This window comes from Drosophila bipectinata, chromosome XR (assembly GCF_030179905.1).
Source record: "Drosophila bipectinata strain 14024-0381.07 chromosome XR, DbipHiC1v2, whole genome shotgun sequence".
NCBI classification, from domain to species: domain Eukaryota; kingdom Metazoa; phylum Arthropoda; class Insecta; order Diptera; family Drosophilidae; genus Drosophila; species Drosophila bipectinata.
In genome coordinates, this window is record NC_091735.1 from 9199926 (window position 1) to 9220400 (window position 20475).

The 20475-nt window shown below is 36.6% G+C and overlaps 2 protein-coding genes and 1 long non-coding RNA gene across 8 annotated transcripts in view; 1 reads left to right on the plus strand and 2 right to left on the minus strand.

The window, feature by feature from the left end:
• Positions 1-4801: 4801 nt before the first annotated feature.
• LOC122321404 (uncharacterized) lies at positions 4802-6047 on the minus strand. The gene is made up of 3 exons (XR_011444195.1): positions 5906-6047; positions 5739-5828; positions 4802-4838 (listed from the first exon to the last, which is right to left on the minus strand). It is a non-coding gene; the product is annotated as an uncharacterized lncRNA (long non-coding RNA).
• Positions 6048-13868: 7821 nt separating this feature from the next.
• Positions 13869-15603, plus strand: Cyp1 (Cyclophilin 1). Its single transcript, XM_017239039.3, has 2 exons — positions 13869-14141; positions 15046-15603. Exons 1-2 carry the CDS (start codon positions 13884-13886, stop codon positions 15469-15471), a joined length of 684 nt encoding a protein of 227 aa, XP_017094528.1. The 5' UTR covers positions 13869-13883; the 3' UTR covers positions 15472-15603.
• A 334-nt stretch (positions 15604-15937) lies between these two features.
• Positions 15938-20475, minus strand: part of SWIP (strumpellin and WASH-interacting protein) — a 41038-nt gene continuing 36500 nt past the window's right edge. For all 6 annotated transcript variants that reach the window (XM_070276577.1, XM_043211279.2, XM_043211276.2 and 3 more), the window contains 2 exons: positions 16457-16665; positions 15938-16401 (listed from right to left, as the gene is read on the minus strand). In XM_070276577.1, the coding sequence (XP_070132678.1) occupies positions 15961-16401; positions 16457-16665 (650 nt within the window). In that variant the 3' untranslated portion in view covers positions 15938-15960. The remainder of the gene's footprint in view (positions 16402-16456; positions 16666-20475) is intronic.

Below are 20475 nucleotides of genomic sequence, written 5' to 3' on the forward strand. Positions count from 1 at the left end.
AAATTTCATTGCCATATAACTGAACGATCGGAAATGGTATTTGGTAGAAATATCAACTTTCGTATTTTTGAAGATAGAAGTTTGGGACTTTTTTTTAGATTTTATATTATAATAAATTGGGTTATATATTCCTATTCCCATAAGGATCGGCCAACTATATCCGATGTTTGCGATATATATCCGGTTTTAACTGCAAGGGTACATAAACTTCGGCTCCGCCCGAAGTTAGCTTTCCTTTCTTGTTATAACTGGGTTTGTTCTTTCATTACTTTTAGGCTGCTTGAGTTTTTAAAATTTCTCTTTTTTTTTGGAGCTGCAGGGCCTTTCTTAATTATTCCTCAGCTGGGCCAATACCGCCGACTGCAGTTATTGAATCTATAAATAACAAGAAAGCAAAGCTAACTTCGGGCGGAGCCAAAGTTGATATACCCTAGCAGCTAAAACCGGATATATATCACAAACATCGGATATAGTTGGCCGGTCCTTATGATTACATCATAATAAAACCAATTAATTACAATAAAATATCTAAAAAAAAAGTCCCAAGCTTCTATTTTCAAAAATACGAAAGTTGATATTTCTACCAAATACCATTTCCGATCGTTCAGTTATATGTCAGCTATAAAATATAGTCAACCGATCGTTATGAAATTTGGTAGATCGGATTAACTGACCAAAAATAGAATTAGTACCAAGTGCCAGCTTTCTATCATCAAAAACACGAAAGTTGGGTCATTTCCGATCGTTCAGTTATATGACAGCTATAAGATATAGTCGGCCGATCCTTATGAAATTTGGCATGTCGTATTATTTTGCCAAAAATAGCTCTCATGTCAAATTTGAACAAATTCAAAAGTTCAAAAAAAAAAGTAAGTGTGTTCAAAAGTAAGGTGACTTTTCAAATTTCCCGGGCAACACATTTTCGATTTTCGACTTTTTTGTTTTGTTATGTTGCTACACTCTTCCCTAACATTTTTGTTTGTTTGTGAGAGGCGTAAAGGTTACAAAATGTTTTGCGTGCTCGGCGATTTTCGCTATCGAAAAATATGGATCAAAGAATTTGTATCAATTTTTGTTTCTTTATTCCTTTTTTCAAAAGCTGCCTTATTTATATCGAATTTCTTCCACTACTGGACAAGCCTACTATTAAAGTTGCACAGTTTTTTCCCAATTTTGCAAAGCTCCTTTTCGTTACAATCATATTTGCTACAATCTTCTCCTAATGCAAAGCTTTCCATTACGAAGAACTTTTAAGTGGGGATTGCTTCGCCGTGCCATACTAAGAAAAGTGCGCGCTTCGAAACTGACATTCTTCCTAAAAAGTGAAATAACATGTGGATACGCAGGACTACGCACTTCATTTTTGAAATTTCGGACAGATAATAATTCACACTTTAACAAACAATTGCAACCAGAGTGAATCCAGGTGAATCTGTTAAGTTCTACTTCACGAAAGACTGGTGTACGCTCTATTTCGCACATTGTTAATACACTCGAAATCCACTACAATTTATAAGTACAACATATACTGACACCTCACAAGCACAGATTTTCTATGTAGCACATACCTTAGTAGTTGTTAAAAACCAAACTTGCACTAGAATAATCGTAAATTGCACTATTTATTCAAATATTCAACCAATAAAAAAAGGACGTCAAAATTGTATATCGGCTATTCCGGCGGATGGTCAACCAGGACCGAAAAAATAAATGTCCATATTCCTCGATTCTTTTTTTGTATTTTCATAAATAAATATCCAAATTTTTATAATCTATTGGATTCATAGCATATCTCAGCTTTTTTTTAAAAAAAAAGCCCGAAAAGTCAAAAATGTAATTGTTACCTTTTTTTTTACTTTTAAAGACATTTTTATGTTTATTTATTTATCAAGGAAAACATATAATGTGTTAGCATGACATACGTATAAAAAAAATATTATTGAAAAAAATAAATTTGTTTTTTTTAACAAGCTTAAAAATAGTTGTAGATGGATAAAAAAAAGTGACAATTTAAATTAAATTAAAATTAAAAATAAAATTCAAATTTAATTTTTTTTGTTTTTGTTGTAATTGTTCTGAGCACTAGTTCGTTGCTGGTGAAATAAGCACCTACCAGCAGACCACCACTACTTAGAAAGTGGCGTCTAGCCATGCGTTTTTAATTTCCGTTTTTGTATGAAATGTCCGCAAATAGGGTCAATCGTCACCGCCTCGATTACCCACGAACTAGTGAAATAGTGCAACATATTAAGGTCTTTAAAGAAACTACTTACATTATACCCCATGGAACGGCCGGTAAAAAATAAGTGCTTACATGGGACCCCATGGAACGGCCGGTAAAATAAGTGCTTACATCGGACCCCATGGAGAGGTCGGTGAAGTAAGTACTTACATTGGACCCCATGGAGGGGCCTGCCATTATAAATTAAAAAACATGTAAAATTGCAATTACAGTTTTTATTTAGTTAAAATTTTTCTTTTTATAACTGGGTTTGTTCTTTCATTACTTTTAGGCTGCTTGAGTTTTTAAAATTTTTTTTTTTTTTTTGGAGCTGCAGGGCCTTTCTTAATTATTCCTCAGCTGGGCCAATACCGCCGACTGCAGTTATTGAATCTATAAATAACAAGAAAGCAAAGCTAACTTCGGGCGGAGCCAAAGTTGATATACCCTAGCAGCTAAAACCGGATATATATCACAAACATCGGATATAGTTGGCCGGTCCTTATGATTACATCATAATAAAACCAATTAATTACAATAAAATATCTAAAAAAAAAGTCCCAAGCTTCTATTTTCAAAAATACGAAAGTTGATATTTCTACCAAATACCATTTCCGATCGTTCAGTTATATGTCAGCTATAAAATATAGTCAACCGATCGTTATGAAATTTGGTAGATCGGATTAACTGACCAAAAATAGAATTAGTACCAAGTGCCAGCTTTCTATCATCAAAAACACGAAAGTTGGGTCATTTCCGATCGTTCAGTTATATGACAGCTATAAGATATAATCGGCCGATCCTTATGAAATTTGGCATGTCGTATTATTTTGCCAAAAATAGCTCTCATGTCAAATTTGAACAAATTCAAAAGTTCAAAAAAAAAAGTAAGTGTGTTCAAAAGTAAGGTGACTTTTCAAATTTCCCGGGCAACACATTTTCGATTTTCGACTTTTTTGTTTTGTTATGTTGCTACACTCTTCCCTAACATTTTTGTTTGTTTGTGAGAGGCGTAAAGGTTACAAAATGTTTTGCGTGCTCGGCGATTTTCGCTATCGAAAAATATGGATCAAAGAATTTGTATCAATTTTTGTTTCTTTATTCCTTTTTTCAAAAGCTGCCTTATTTATATCGAATTTCTTCCACTACTGGACAAGCCTACTATTAAAGTTGCACAGTTTTTTCCCAATTTTGCAAAGCTCCTTTTCGTTACAATCATATTTGCTACAATCTTCTCCTAATGCAAAGCTTTCCATTACGAAGAACTTTTAAGTGGGGATTGCTTCGCCGTGCCATACTAAGAAAAGTGCGCGCTTCGAAACTGACATTCTTCCTAAAAAGTGAAATAACATGTGGATACGCAGGACTACGCACTTCATTTTTGAAATTTCGGACAGATAATAATTCACACTTTAACAAACAATTGCAACCAGAGTGAATCCAGGTGAATCTGTTAAGTTCTACTTCACGAAAGACTGGTGTACGCTCTATTTCGCACATTGTTAATACACTCGAAATCCACTACAATTTATAAGTACAACATATACTGACACCTCACAAGCACAGATTTTCTATGTAGCACATACCTTAGTAGTTGTTAAAAACCAAACTTGCACTAGAATAATCGTAAATTGCACTATTTATTCAAATATTCAACCAATAAAAAAAGGACGTCAAAATTGTATATCGGCTATTCCGGCGGATGGTCAACCAGGACCGAAAAAATAAATGTCCATATTCCTCGATTCTTTTTTTGTATTTTCATAAATAAATATCCAAATTTTTATAATCTATTGGATTCATAGCATATCTCAGCTTTTTTTTAAAAAAAAAGCCCGAAAAGTCAAAAATGTAATTGTTACCTTTTTTTTTACTTTTAAAGACATTTTTATGTTTATTTATTTATCAAGGAAAACATATAATGTGTTAGCATGACATACGTATATAAAAAATATTATTGAAAAAAATAAATTTGTTTTTTTTAACAAGCTTAAAAATAGTTGTAGATGGATAAAAAAAAGTGACAATTTAAATTAAATTAAAATTAAAAATAAAATTCAAATTTAATTTTTTTTTGTTTTTGTTGTAATTGTTCTGAGCACTAGTTCGTTGCTGGTGAAATAAGCACCTACCAGCAGACCACCACTACTTAGAAAGTGGCGTCTAGCCATGCGTTTTTAATTTCCGTTTTTGTATGAAATGTCCGCAAATAGGGTCAATCGTCACCGCCTCGATTACCCACGAACTAGTGAAATAGTGCAACATATTAAGGTCTTTAAAGAAACTACTTACATTATACCCCATGGAACGGCCGGTAAAAAATAAGTGCTTACATGGGACCCCATGGAACGGCCGGTAAAATAAGTGCTTACATCGGACCCCATGGAGAGGTCGGTGAAGTAAGTACTTACATTGGACCCCATGGAGGGGCCTGCCATTATAAATTAAAAAACATGTAAAATTGCAATTACAGTTTTTATTTAGTTAAAATTTTTCTTTTTATAACTGGGTTTGTTCTTTCATTACTTTTAGGCTGCTTGAGTTTTTAAAATTTCTCTTTTTTTTTGGAGCTGCAGGGCCTTTCTTAATTATTCCTCAGCTGGGCCAATACCGCCGACTGCAGTTATTGAATCTATAAATAACAAGAAAGCAAAGCTAACTTCGGGCGGAGCCAAAGTTGATATACCCTAGCAGCTAAAACCGGATATATATCACAAACATCGGATATAGTTGGCCGGTCCTTATGATTACATCATAATAAAACCAATTAATTACAATAAAATATCTAAAAAAAAAGTCCCAAGCTTCTATTTTCAAAAATACGAAAGTTGATATTTCTACCAAATACCATTTCCGATCGTTCAGTTATATGTCAGCTATAAAATATAGTCAACCGATCGTTATGAAATTTGGTAGATCGGATTAACTGACCAAAAATAGAATTAGTACCAAGTGCCAGCTTTCTATCATCAAAAACACGAAAGTTGGGTCATTTCCGATCGTTCAGTTATATGACAGCTATAAGATATAGTCGGCCGATCCTTATGAAATTTGGCATGTCGTATTATTTTGCCAAAAATAGCTCTCATGTCAAATTTGAACTCTCTAACTCTAAAAACACCAAAGTTATACCATTTCCGATCAATCAGTTACATGGCAGCTATAGGATATAGTCGGCCGATCCCAACCGTTCCGACTTATATACTGCGTGCAAAAGAAAGAAGGGTGTGTGCAAAGTTTATAGCTTTTTTTATAGCAAGTCGATAGCTTTAAAACTGAGAGACTAGTTTGCGTAGAAACAGACAGACGGACAGACGGACATGCTCATATCAACTCAGGAGGTGATCCTGATCAAGAATATATATACTTTATAGGGTCGGAGATATCTCCTTCACTGCGTTGCACACTTTTGGACAAAATTATAATACCCTCTGCAAGGGTATAAAAAGGATTAAACAAGTTTTAATAGATTGAAGTGTATAATGATTATTAAACAATTATCTTTTAAAATACTCACCGATCATAACGCCAAAGAAATTTTCTTCTTTTCTTAGGGCACTTTTCCCCTGAACGCCATCCACATTATACACCAAGACCACTTCATTGGCTAAAATATATTTATACATAAAATATACATAAAAATATTTTATATTACAAACATATATTATTTTTTAAGTCACTCACCTAATAATCGATTGATCCGCTTTGCACTTCTTAACTCAAATGCTTGCAAAAATTTCGTCAGCCAGCAAACACAGCTGCGTTTAAGCGAAAGAGTAGCACAAAATAAAACAAACTGTTCTTTCTGGACAATTGTTTTTGTAAGCAGTGCACCGAAGACCCGTAAACAAACAGCGATGTAAAGCATAATCGAAGATTTGCTGTTAATCTTGTGTATGCTCTTTTCACAAAATAACAAAAACAAAAGCGATGCTTGCCGTTACTTTGTACTTATGCGCTAATGCGCATATATTTATTAACTGTGTGGTTCGGCGTTCGATTACTATAGGGTTAATCTAGTAAGTACCCATGTAGTTATCGACGAGGTAAGCACTTACCCAGGGCTAATCGCAAAATCGAATCGACTAGGTGGTTCGACGTTCGTTTACTATAGGGTCACTTTAGTAAGTACCCATGCAGTGATCGACGAGGTAAGCACTTACCTAGAGCCAATCGCAAACTCGAGTCGACTAGGTGGTTCGACATTCGTTTACTATAGGGTCACTTTAGTAAGTACCCATGTAGTGATCGGCGAGGTAAGCACTTACCCATGGTCAATCAACACCTCCAGTTCTGCAGGGAAAATATAAATTTATTTATAAAAAAAAAGAGGTAACAAAAAAAATTGTACGTTCGCGACCCGTACGTTCGCGACCCGTACTTAATTTATTTAAAAAAAAACTAATGGAGATATTTAATTGGGAATAGACTCGATAGAAAGCTACATGCCTCTATTTTAAAAGTAAAGTAAAGCCAAAGCTCTTTACAAGCTGACGTACGTTTCGTGAAATATGGTAACTTAGCTCATCCTTTTAAATTTGTCGATCCCTCAACTTATCCCAGATTTATTCAACTCGGGATTAAGGGTAAGAACTACAACACCAACAAAAGAGAGCACCGATCCGCACTTTTCATATTTTCAACATACCTATGGTTCCTGCCTTTCAAAAGTATAGATGTTATGGGTCGGTTGGCCGACCAGGGGATGGCCAAAGAAATAGCCAGCAGTGTGGATCGCTCGGTTGTGGAGAGTTCTGGCGGGAATTACTCTTCCTTCCTTCTAAAACAATTGTTTGTGGACTAACACTATATAAACTAAACACTACTATAAATCTACTTATTTTGTAACTTTTCTAAATACACGAGGTTGAACTCGATTTTTAATTGGCGTAGACTCGACTGTCATTTACGACTGCGAACACGATACTTCATCTCCCTTCATCTACTTCATCTACTATAAATCCACTTATTTTTGTAACTTTTCTAAATACAATAGGTTGAACTAGATTTTTAATTGGCGTAGACTCGAGTGTCATTTCGACCGTTAAAGAGACCGAACCGGCTCAGAGCCTTTAATTGCAGCTACAGCGGAATTAACCCCGATATAAACTATCCTCGACGTTTTAGAACCACCCACTAATCTTCCCTTATTAATAATCTAATTAGGGTAGCATAATCTAAGCCAGAGGTCGGCACCCCAATACATTGATATGATTTTACCGCATTAGTGTTAGTAACGTATAGCAGAAAGTAGGCTTTGAGCATGACGTTTCACACATTTATACTGTGTGTGTGTGGCAGAGCTCGGGCAGAGAAATTTCCTATGCCCCCGAGATAGGGCCGTGCCGACCTCTGATCTAAGCTTAACCGGTAACACCTAGTTTTGCTAGCGCCACCTATTGTACACTCTAAACGCCAAAGTACAAAAGGATGATCTGTTCACTCTAAAGAACGGCATCATGATTATTTCATAATTAACGGCCAATTGAACCGGCCAGATAATGCAGTTATCTTTTCCTTATCTATGGTTTCATTTTATTAATGCTGTAACTTTCCATGTATTTTTGTTTATTCCGTTTTCTTTTTTTAAGTGCCTTTAAGTGCCTGCTAAATGGCTAGTGCTCCAATTAGTCCAGCTAGCATTCCTGCATTCATCACAAAGCAAAAAAACGTTAAGGCCCAACCTACCGGCACCGCCGCATAACGTGCGACTCGAATCGCGGGAATAGAACCGAGTTATTAAATCGATAGAAAAAATAGAAAGATAACGAGGAAGAATTGCTGTGCTCTCGTTAGAAATTTAAAATAGATGTTTAGTATAGACTTAGTCTAAAATCTAAATTTGAAGGAAAGGAAAGTGAGATGATGTGGTAGAGACTGTATTGTAATATAGAGCATAGACGGGCGACGGATAGAGGCTATGGTACCATACCGATTTAAGATTACAAATAAGATTTTAAGAGGATCGTGCTGTATGTAAGTTCTACAATGACTAAAGTTTCTATTTCTCCTATTGGGAAGGTTAAAATGTATAAGTCATTGTTGGCTATCTACATCACCATTAATAGAGTTGTGTAGGAAAACGGCACCCAGAAATGTTATACGATTTGTTAAGGGGTAAGTTCATTAGTAAGAGTCTGATATGATACAAAGGGAGATGATTTACATCCCAGTTAGGTCCCTTTAAACAAATAGTAAGAAATTCTTTTGTACAGATTCTATGCGGTCTTGATGAATCTGAATTGAGGACTCCAGACATATGAACCGTACTTCAGTATCGGACGCACCAAAAAAAAAAATAATAAACTTTTAGTAACATTGGGGAATTTAAATTTTTTTGAACATCTTTAAATAAAACCCATATTTTTTTGTCAGTTCTGCCCCATTTTCAATGAGTAGTTTGATTCTATCTGATTTTTGACAATTGCTTATTAGTTGTTTTTTTTTGTTTTGGCTTTTTTTGTGTTAGGCTTTCCGAGGCAGAACTTTTTGAGTGTTTGTTGTGTCATTTCAGATCGTTCAGTTATATGCTAGCTTTAGCAGAAAGAAGCTTGTCGCATGATGTACGGCTCAAATCGTGGGGATAGATCCAAGAGTAAAGAAAAGTTTAGAAGATTAAGAAGGCGTTAAGAATAGAAGATTTATAGTTAAAAGTAGAGCAAAGCGAAGTTATGTGATAGAAACCATTGTAGTTTGAACATAATATACCAAAGGATCATTCTAGGGGGGATTAGCTAACATTAAATTAAGCGTGTAAGTAGATGCTGGCTGTCTACATCGCCAATAATAAGGTTGTGTAAGAAAACGACACCCAGCATCGATCTACGGGTTGCCAAGCTAATCACTAATCATTTCGAATATTTACACAAAGTGATGAAAAACTCAGCCATACGCCTCGGAATTTAACTCTTGTCGAAAATTTGTCTGCATATTGCTTGGCAACGGCGATCGATCATCAGGGTAAGTCAAAGCTACAATAGCTCTTGAATTTTGGTAGTCGTTGGAAGCTGCAGTCGTAAAATTGACTTGCGGCAACTGTTGCTTGCTTCTATTGAAATCCAATTAACAGTAATCGACTGCTAGTTATTTTTAATTGTTGCTTTCGACCAGCAGAGTAACCAATTTTATGTTTGGTTCTTTTAGATGTCATAAGTCTCTCAATTAAATCTAACAAATGCAACGATGATAATTTGTATATGTATAAAAGTAATTATTTATTTTTATTTATCAGTAACCATCAATATTTGAATTTAGCTTAATCTAATTAATAAGTAGATATTGGGGGAGTCTTTTTTCTACCGCTTCTCTTGCTTGATGCTCCTGAGCCTCTGCCGTACCGTTGCCGCAAACCAGGAGAGGTTAGTCCAACCAGGAAATCTTGTGGAGGTCATGCTAGAGAATCAAGCTTCGTCTAGCATTTTGTAGCCCGTGCTCCGTTGCGTCTATGGCTTTCTTTGTCGCTCTCTCCACTTCCTCCCGCTGCTAGGTTACTACCACCAACGCTATGTCGTCTGAAAAGCAACCAGCTGGGAACTGCAGCCTCAGTCAGAAGACTTCACGGATTTAAAACGCTCGTGACGACAATGGAACTGAGCTGCTAGTGGTCACGCTGAGGCAAGCCTCAGCCGATTGCAAAAATCTTATCCCAAAGGCAGACAGCTGAAGACGCTTCGTGACACGGATTTTGGGTGCGTCCGCGTTGTTGGCGTGTTGGTCACCTGTTGTGCGCGTGTGCTTCTCCCAGTTGCACCGATTGCCGGAGTGGAGGAGGTCCCACCGGCCCTGGAGAAAGTAAAGGTTGATGCTTGATGCAAACGCACTCCTGGCATGAACGGCATCACTGACACTATGTGCAAAGCACACCTCAGAATAGCTCTATATACCCGATGCATCCAGTCGAGTTACTTCCCCCGAGAATGGAAGTGTCCACGTGTATTGGCGCTAATTGTCGCCGCAAGCCCGACGAGATACGTGGTCGTCGATTTCAAAGGAGCGTTCGACAATGTCGAATGGAGTGCTGCACTGCCCGACTCGCCGACTTGGGCTGCCAAGAGTTGAGCTTGTGGCAAAGCTTCTTCTCAGAAAAGAGTGAAAAGATCCGAAGCAGTTCTCCTCCTGCTTCTCCGTAGCAGTCCGAAGCGGACGACCTGCTGGTCCTTGTCGAGGACGAATCCCAAGGAATCCCGACGACGAGCGAAGCTGATCTATTCCATTTCCATTTCCACCAGCAAGACTGTAATAATGCTGCTAGAGGGGTCCCTCGCGCGTACCCCGCGTGTGAGATCTGCCGGATGAAGTCTCCCATACGTGCGCAGCTACAGGTACCTGGGCATCACGATCAGCGAACGCATGATTTTCTTCATACATATCGCATCGCTGCCCGAGCGAATGACCGGAGTCGTGAGATCATTGGCACTTGTGATGCCAGTTGACTGGGGTTTCCGTCCTCGCGCCTCGGGCCATTTATGTTGCACTCATGGTGCTTGTACACCATGACTGTGCACTATTCGGTACCTCGGTGCGGTATGTCATTACGACGCGGCAAGTTGTAGCCAGGAGGCGACTTCTTGCTTGCCAGAGGCTGAACCTTAAAAGATTCCTTCTGCTATGCCGAAAAGTGTCAACGCTGGAGCTTGCTGGAGCCCCGCCTCTTGACTTAGCTGCTATGCAAAAGAAAGCATCGAAGTTGAAAGGGTTGAATGGCTCTACGGTGAGGATCTTACAGGTGGGATGTCGTTGGCTTACCCGGTCGGGTGACCAACAAGTTCATCCCAGACGTCTAGTTCATCTATTAGAATCCAAACTTTAGATTATCGATGCGCGTTGGCTTTTTTGTTGACAGGGCATGGGTCGTTCAATGCATTTCTGCATAGACGAGCTCTCAGCAGTACCGCCGCATGCTCATGTGATTATCCTTATAAGGGTTGGGAGCACATTTTATGTGTTTGTCCCCTTTATGCAGACTTGCGAGACCTCGATGGACTCTCAGTTTGCGGAACCTGAACGTTTGGAAGGATTCTGGAGAGACAGGACCAGGAAACTTCTGGAGTTTGCTGAGGAGGTGTCCCAGAGGAGGGGTCTTTAGGCCCATTTTTCACGCCCAATTGATAGCGGCGAAAATTTCTGCCACAGTTTGTCGTAGGAGACAACTAACATGGCATCGCCCTATCCGAGCTTGTCCGAGCTAAAGGGGTGGGTCACCGAAACCACAAAATTCGGTGCCACGGGTTGAATAGTGTCCAAGCTCTACCATTGAGGTAGGCCCCCTTTGGGAGTATCGTGGTGGCTGTGGTTGATACCCCAATAGCTGGTAGAATCCGAGGATTCGACATGGAGTTGCGTTATACATCTCGGGTGCTGTGACCCATAGAACAGTTGAGATGATAGATACACTTCGTCTCTTATCCAGAGAGACTATGCTGCCCAGCAACCACATATTCGAAAGGTACCAGGGTAATCGCTATGTACACAGTTCTTCTAGTCTGGAGCGCTGGCAGGCGTACCATCCGTGCTCATAGTAGGTATATTTGAGTGCTGTGGTTGTAATTCCATCAGTGTGGAACACGCCACGTTAAACGAGTTCGGAGAGAACCGAGACACGCCTGTTTTTCAAAGGGATCTTCCTACCTTTGCTCCCTTTCGGATGAAATATAACGGAGCCATTTAATTTTTAAATGAGCCGATTGAGCGGGGTCTTTCATATTTTAAGTCTTTGCCGCCTTGCCTTCGATTTAAGTGGGGTCCTGATAAGGGTGTTTTTTTTTGAAGGATTGATAATGAGGCACTTATTATGTAGTATAAAGTTGTTATTTTGTAGCAATGTAAGGATTTATCCTTTGGCCAAATAAAAAAATAAAATGTCATTATGAAAGGTGGGACACCCTGTAATATTACTCCCACTAGGGAAATACAATATGTTAGAATGACCCCTGAATAATTGCATCGTCCGACAGAAAATAAATTTTTAACGAAAGCAATAATTAAAAAAAAAAGGATTTCCGAAGTTCTTAGACACAAAATTTGAGATTTTATCAAACATCAACTAAATTGATTCAAGGGTCCTTTTGAAGTAAAACAGGTTATAGAGAGAGACAGTTACATTTGAGAGTCCTTAAACAATAAAAGAATCTACATATATGCACATATTGACTTAAGAAAATAACCAGAAGGACAAGTTCCACAGTAGCTTCAGAAGAAAAGAAAAAATACTGACTAAAATGATAAGTCAATTTCCAGTAAGCAGTTAGCCCTTTGAATGGTGTTTTTTTTTAGGTTTCTACACTTTCAAGAGTTCAAAATAATTAAAAAATTTTTATCGCTCGTAAAATCTTATTTTAATAAGTAGTTAATATTATTACGTTTGTTTTTTGGGTTTTCGCATTAGAATTCAATACTTCTTTATAAATTTAAATAACTAGCTTAATATAAATTAATTAAAAGTATAAAAAACAAGTGTATTTTAATATTATTTATTCTCTACAAAACTACAAAACATCATAAAAATTAGTTTACATGCCATGTAAAGGGTTCAAACGGTCCCATGTATTACAAACATTGGTTTATTTTGTTGATATTATATTAATAAGAGATAAACTATCGAATGAAAACAAAATGTTTACTTACATACACGTGGAATCTGCGGTGCGTTTCGTGCATCGCTACACATTACACAAATGCGTCGCGACACTGTCACCAAGTATGATTATAAGAATTATTCCTCAGTCGCCATTATATTAGAAGGTTAGGATTTTCTACAGTTCCTACATTTGGCGATTAAATACATTTTTCAATTATGTATTTTACAATACAATACATTGAACAATCTATTATGGGTTAAAGAATTAAAGAGAATTATATTAAAGAATATGAGTCGTTTTTTAACTTTTTAAATTTTTTTATTATATGTATTGAAATAAATCTTATAACTCCTTCATCTACCGGTAATTTTTCGTTATTATTTTTTATTATACCCTTGAAGGGAGTATTATAGTTTTGGTCAAAAGTTTGCAAAAGTGAAATCTTAAAAAACTTAAGAAACTTTGATCTTTAATAAATAAAACAAATTTTTAAATGCTTTTTAAATTTTTTTATAGAGGTTTGGTAGTTAAGAACACTATTTTATGAGAAAATCAACACTAGTGAAAACAAAAACTATGTTGTCAAAAGTCTAATACAATCATTTTCAATGATATTTTTACAAAAGTTTAAGTTTGCATCATTCCATTTCAACGGTACCACAGAATGGGATATAGAAGCAGTAGGCACCTACCATAGGCAAGAAAAATATTGATAGAATTTGCAGCTACATATATTGTGTAAAATAAAATATTTACAACAAATCAATTAAGCTTTAAAATAGGATACCTTATTAAAGGTGATGGCAATTGAGAATGACAGATGGGAATTTAAAAAAGATGAATAAAATTAGCTCTTAACATTAAAAATTCTTTAGCATTTATCTTTTAAGGACAAATTTAAAAAAAAAATTTGGAAATATATTATTTGCCTCGATATTGATCAACCCAATTATTTTTTAGCAAAACAAAATGCGATATATTTTATACACATATGGGTTAATTATATAAGAACCCCGACTGAAAATGAAACGAAATGCCTACCACCATGTATGTTGCATGTAGTATAGTACACGCGGTCATACACGATGGTTTTTTTTGGTGCAACTCTGCTCCGGCACTTTAGGCACAAGTCGGCGACGGCACTTCACGTTGCGGAATCCGCCATTTTAACTCAAAATTCTGTAACCCTAGCTCGCTTGGCAAGTGGTCTGAACAGAGGTCAGTTGCAATTTGGAATTCAATTTGTTCGCGATTATTCGAGAGTGTCGAAGATGAGTACTTTACCTAGGGTGTTTTTCGATATGACGGCCGATGGCGAGCCCCTGGGTCGGATTATCATGGAGGTAAGTTCAACCACTTCAATTATTGGAATGTTACCTTATTTAAATTTAACAATTTTAAATACCTGTTCATAAAAACACGTGATTTTTAAAAAGTATTAAAAAAAATTAGAGACTGAAAATTGAATGTGTATACATATATGTACATATGTAAGCATTATACATATGTATATGTATGTATGAACATGTTTTATTCTAGTTTAAAATTTTGTTTTAACATATAAAGCTGAAAGCCATTAGTAACTATTGCCCCTATATATTGACAATATATACATATATTAAGGTGCAAAATTTTTAAATCAATTAACACAAAATATATATGCATATATGTATATACATACATTCTAAGGTAGCGCTTTGCCCATGTGCATACATTCTTACATACATACATGCACATATTCATATCTATGGAGAAGTGTACCGGTCAATATCTTATTAAAGTTTAAGCGTTTAAGAAAATTAAGTTGGCGATACTCAAAAGTGTGCATGATGTTCTGAACTGCATTGGAACCTGCATTAAATTTAATTTTTTAAAAATTTTACCGGTATTAATATATGAGTAGATAAGGGTTCAGAATTTTATTCACATATACTCTCTACCAACGAATAATCTAATAATTGTGTATATAAGTATGCATATGTATATTTACATAAATTAACTGCGATGAGTTACATTTACCGTACATGTACATACATTTTTACGCCAAGATACAATTCTTCATAACATTTTATTTTTATTAGTCCCATATAAATAATTTCTTTTGTGCAATTCCTTTACTCAACGACACGGTATGACATTAAATGCGTTTTTGTTAGGTAACAGTTTCTAGTAGTAAATTGTAGTATGTAGTCCGTATAAAATAATCGCTAATTTTGTAACATTTCATATTCCCCATTTTTTTTCCAGCTGCGCTCCGACGTCGTACCAAAAACTGCCGAAAACTTCCGCGCGTTGTGCACTGGCGAGAAGGGATTTGGCTATAAAGGTTCCATTTTCCATCGCGTCATCCCGAACTTCATGTGCCAGGGCGGTGACTTCACCAATCATAACGGCACTGGAGGCAAGTCCATCTACGGCAACAAGTTCCCCGATGAGAACTTCCAGCTGAAGCATACTGGTTCTGGTATCCTGTCTATGGCTAATGCCGGCGCCAACACCAACGGATCCCAATTTTTCATTTGTACTGTGAAGACCGCTTGGTTGGACAACAAACACGTAGTTTTCGGAGAGGTCGTCGAAGGTTTGGACATTGTCAAAAAAATTGAGTCGTACGGATCCCAGTCTGGAAAGACCTCTAAGAAGATTATGGTGGCTAACAGTGGTTCTCTATAAGATGATTATCCATTCAAACCATCTCACAAGATAAAAACCTGTTAAGACAAAAACCCTTTGCATTTTCTCAAATAATTTTTTTTTGAACAAATCACTGTAATATTATGAAATACAATATAAAAATATTTTCAATAGACATGTTTAAATATACCATCGGGTTATTGGCCAATAAATTTTTTTTTGGGTCCAGCATATAATCAAATTTAAATTTTCCGTAAAAAACTTTCGATCTCGTAGGTCAAAAATTGGTGGCAGCCCTGCAAGATCTGAATAAAGCGTAGTCAAACATTGGCTATAAATTTCCATTTTTTAACAATGCACCTTCACGTAAAGGTATAGCAAAAGGTTTTCGTCCCAAACTGGCATATACATACATATGTTTTCAAGTAAGATACAGACTTGCAACGTGTTGTATCACGTACCGATATTGAAATTGTATTTTTGTCTTAAAAAAGCAAATAAATGGTATTAGAGCAAGAAATATTTATTTTATTGGAAGAATATTTCGGCACTACTAAGGGTGGCGTAAAGAAGATTGTACTCATGCTCATACGCATTCACGTGCCGTTCAGTAATCGCCACGGTTTGTAGCAACTTTTCGTCGACGTGGCCTGCTGATACTTTCTGCCCTTCCACTATACTGGTCACTTTGGAGCGCTCCGCATATAGTTGGTTAGCAGTGCTTTTGCTCCAACTAAGCTCGTGAAAATCGCCAAGCTGGTTAAGCATGCATAAAATATAGATCAAGCCGATTGCAAATCCATCTTCAAACACTGAGGAATTTGTTTGATCTTTCTTATGGACCTTCAATTTCTCCTTGACCCTGTATTCTATATAGTTGGTGATCACTGCTGGTGTAATGAGAAAGAAGGTTTTCAAATGATGATTGTTCGGGTTGCACAGGAACGGCTTGAATCCTAAAAGCAGAAGCTAAATATTCCATTAAAATATATCTTTAGAACACAATTTAATACTTGACACATACCTTGAAGTAGTTCGTGCAGTCAGAGTAGCACTCCTTCATGTGACCCACGTTTTTGCCATATTCCCCGATTGAATTTTCAGTCACTGTGTGCATCCCTCTAGGGCCCGCGGAATTAAAATTATTTTCATATATTGACATATAAGATCGGCTTCTGTAATTCGAATTTTTGCTTCCAGCCTGAAGAAGGCGCACATATCCTACGGCATTGCCTTATGACAGAAAATATAATTTTAATTTGAAATACAAATAGGTTAAAATAATTCTTGCAGATGCATGTAAAAAGGTAGGATTCCACATTTATTCAAAATATTCTTAGAATATTTGGCAAAAAACTTAAAATGGTATCATATCACCTGCAGAGAAGGATACTGATTTTAAATTTTATTATTTTTAAAATAATAGGCACTTAGTGGTAGAGTACTAGTTACCCAAAATTATAATACCTTCTGCAAGGGTATAAATACTGTCGGCGCACTGACAGTGTGAGCACTCTCAAATTTTAGAATTTTAGAAGCCTCTTATTTACTCCCATGTTCACTCATTTGATAACCCAAACTTAAAAATCAAAATGTTCCCACTGAGAACATTTTTTTAAGAATTTGGGTTGGAACAAGTTTTCTTCACAGAGAATATAGATAGGGAAGCGTATATAAGTTAACCAAGCAGCGGCAATGTCCGATTATTTAAGAGCTCGCTCTGGCCAAACTGCTGACATAGCGTCTAGCCGAAAGCCCATGCGTCTAGCCGGAAGCCCAGCGTCTGCGGCATCACCGACTGCAGGGAGGGATAACAAACAACAACATTATTATACCAAACCCATTTATATTATTTTATATATGTCCATTTGTTTAAGGGGTTATATACCTTCTTTGTCTAAGAAAAAGAGCAAAGTTCGGATTTTTTTTTAGGTATGTAGCAATTATTTAATTACAGGGATGTAATGTAATTTTACATGGATTTACAGGGATGTAACGTAATTTAAATTTTTTGATAGTACACTTTATTAACAATGTTTGTGCAAAATTTGGTGGAAAAATATTAAATAGTTTTTAAAGGCGTGGCTGTTTCCCTTAGAGGCTTTTTTTTAGAGCCTTTCGGTGACAGTTCCCCAGGTCAACTTAAACCATAAAAGTAAAAAAATTTCATTAGTTTAGTGTATTTCCTTGTGCTTGAACGATCGATTTTTAATTTTTTTTTTTATTCATACGTTTTATGCTAAAAATGAACTTTTTGGTCTCTATAAATTTCACTAAAAAATTCATTTCGGCGACAGCGTGAGTTTTTGCGTGAGTAGTCGATCGTTCCAGCACAGAAGAATTTTATTATGAACATTTAAAAAAAAATTTGAAGTAAATCGGTTCAGTAGTTTTCCGCCAATCCATGTCACCGCAAAGTCATTTTTCAAGAAACACTATTTCGAGATATTCGCGTTCAAAGTTTCAAGTTCAGTGCAAGGCCGCGACAAGGCACGCGGTTAGGAGCGCTGTAACTTTTTTTCTACTGCTCCAATCTCTATGAAAATTTGGGAAAATTTTCTTAAGGGGATTTTCTTCAAGATAAAGCAAAAACAAATTTTCGATTTTTATACCCTTGCAGAGGGTATTATAATTTTGGTCAAAAGTGTGCAACGCAGTGAAGGAGACATCTCCGACCCTATAAAGTATATATATTCTTGATCAGGATCACCTCCTGAGTTGATATGAGCATGTCCGTCTGTCTGTTTCTACGCGAACTAGTCTCTCAGTTTTGAAGCTATCGTCTTGAAACTTTGCACACACCCTTCTTTTCTTTGCACGCAGTATATAAGTCGGAACGGCCCGGATCGGCCGACTATATCCTATAGCTGCCATACAACTGATTGATCGGAAATGGTATAACTTTGGTGTTTTTAGAGTTAGAGAGTTCAAATTTGACACAAGAGCTATTTTTGGCAAAATAATACGACGTGCCAAATTTTATAAGGATCGGTCGACTATATCCTATAGCTGCCATATAACTGAACGATCGAAAATGACCCAACTTTCGTGTTTTTGAAGATAGAAAGCTGGAATTTAATACAGATTCTATTTTTGGTCAGTTGATCCAACCTATCGAATTTCATAAGGATCGGCCGACTATATCCTATAGCTGCCATATAACTGAACGATCGGAAATGACCCAACGTTCGTGTTTTTGAAGATAGAAAGCTGGAACTTGGTACAGATTCTATTCTATATTCCGGTTTTAACTGCAAGGGTATATCAACTTCGGCTCCGCTCGAAGTTAGCTTTCCTTTCTTGTTTGAAAATAAAAAAGGTATATAACCCCTTAAGAAATGATGCTAGAAAAGCTTTCTTTAAAATAAAATACACTATTTTAGTGACCATTCAAACTTTTAAATTAACGAAAAATGAAATCAAAAACTACGTTTTTTTCGCTCTGCTCTCAAAGTTTTTGCTGCTACGCATACACTTAAATTTGAAACGTGCACGTTTTGCACCACCCCCGAAAACGAAAATCGGATCGAAGCAGACGAAGAAATTCTGCCAGCATTCTGCCTTCTTCATAAAAATATAAGATTATATCGAATAAATATTTAAGGGTAACAATTTTCAATACCAACATTTAAACGACAGCTGCAAAAACTTCAAGATAGTCTATTCATTAGTTTTTGAGTTATTGTGCCTGAAGAATGACTGTTATGTTACCAAGCGTTTTCTGTAACTGCAAAATATGTCCAAAATTTCCGTCAAATAATAAGTCCGCCACTTTAAGGGTGTAGTCTCATGTTCCGGCCTACTTTTAGAAGTTATTTAAACAAAAATTGTTTGTAATAAAAATTAATGCGATCGTTTCAATTTTCAAATATGTTTTTATAGCCGTTTTTTATTAAATTTATTCTTGTGTAGTTTAATACACTTTATAGCATGCCAAAATATGCTTCTACAAAAAGTGTAGGTCTCTGGCGCAGGTGATTTCGACTGCTAGTCATCCGAGTTGTTTAATCGGAACTTGTTTATAAAAATAATATGTGAGGGAAATACGTAGAACTCACGACTTGGGCTACTTAGCTATGAGACGGGGCATAGCAAACTACGAGCAAATAAAATAACCCCCAACGAGCCCGAGCTGCAAAATATCTACGTGTGTTCCCTACGCCCATACTTATGAGAACTATTTGAATTGTACCGCCTAAAGATATTATCGCTTTGTTAAGTACTCGTTCTTGTTACTCGCTGCGTCGCAGTTTCGAATGAAAGAAGAGAAGGAGCAGATAGAAACTAGTAATAAATGAACTTCCATTGAATTCGGTTGATGCGTTTCTACTGGGACCATAACATAGTTGCTGGCCTAAAACAGGCATTTTCGCAGTTTGCCATTTGGAGCAAACACGAGTCATCCGAAACAAAAAATTAGAATAGATTATTGTTTTGTAAGCTTATGGCTCTGTCCCGTACTAGAATGAAATATTTTTCTCAATAAATAACAAAATGGCGAACTCACTTCTTAGAACATTTCCAAATTTCAGCTAGATCGGTACCATCGAATTTTGTGAATCACCTGCGCCGCACACAAAAATGTCGTTCCGAGAAAAACGCGTTTAAAGTTTAGACGCTACCGAGTAACTCATACTATTCGGTGTAGGCGCGCTCTCGATTATGGGCTGTATCTATGTCATTATTTGATATTTTTATTAAAAACTTCAACAGTACATTCTCAATAAACAGTACTTTCAAAATATTTGAAAAAAAATATCGATTTTTTCAACCTCACACATGAGACTACACCCTTAAATATTTTTGTGTTTGTTAACAAATATAATCGACGGACGGCGAGAGAATAACAATAATTGAACCCGGCTCAACGCTTTACACTTCCAGCGGAGCGGCCGAGACCACACCGAGAGAGTTTGAAAGCGAGAAACGGTCCCGAAAAAGTTGGCAAATGCAGAGGGCCAATCGGCTGAAAGGGCGAGGGAGGGAATAATAGTGCAGGTCGAAAGCTCACAAATGCATTGAAGTTCAATAATGCAGGTTAAT

Bases quoted from the DNA above. Each gene is read 5' to 3' on its own strand.
- Cyp1 (XM_017239039.3), top strand. From the start codon at position 13,884: ATGGTTTTTTTTGGTGCAACTCTGCTCCGGCACTTTAGGCACAAGTCG. The intron at 14,142-15,045 runs GTAAGTTCAACC...TTTTTTTTCCAG, and splicing joins TGGGTCGGATTATCATGGAG to CTGCGCTCCGACGTCGTACC.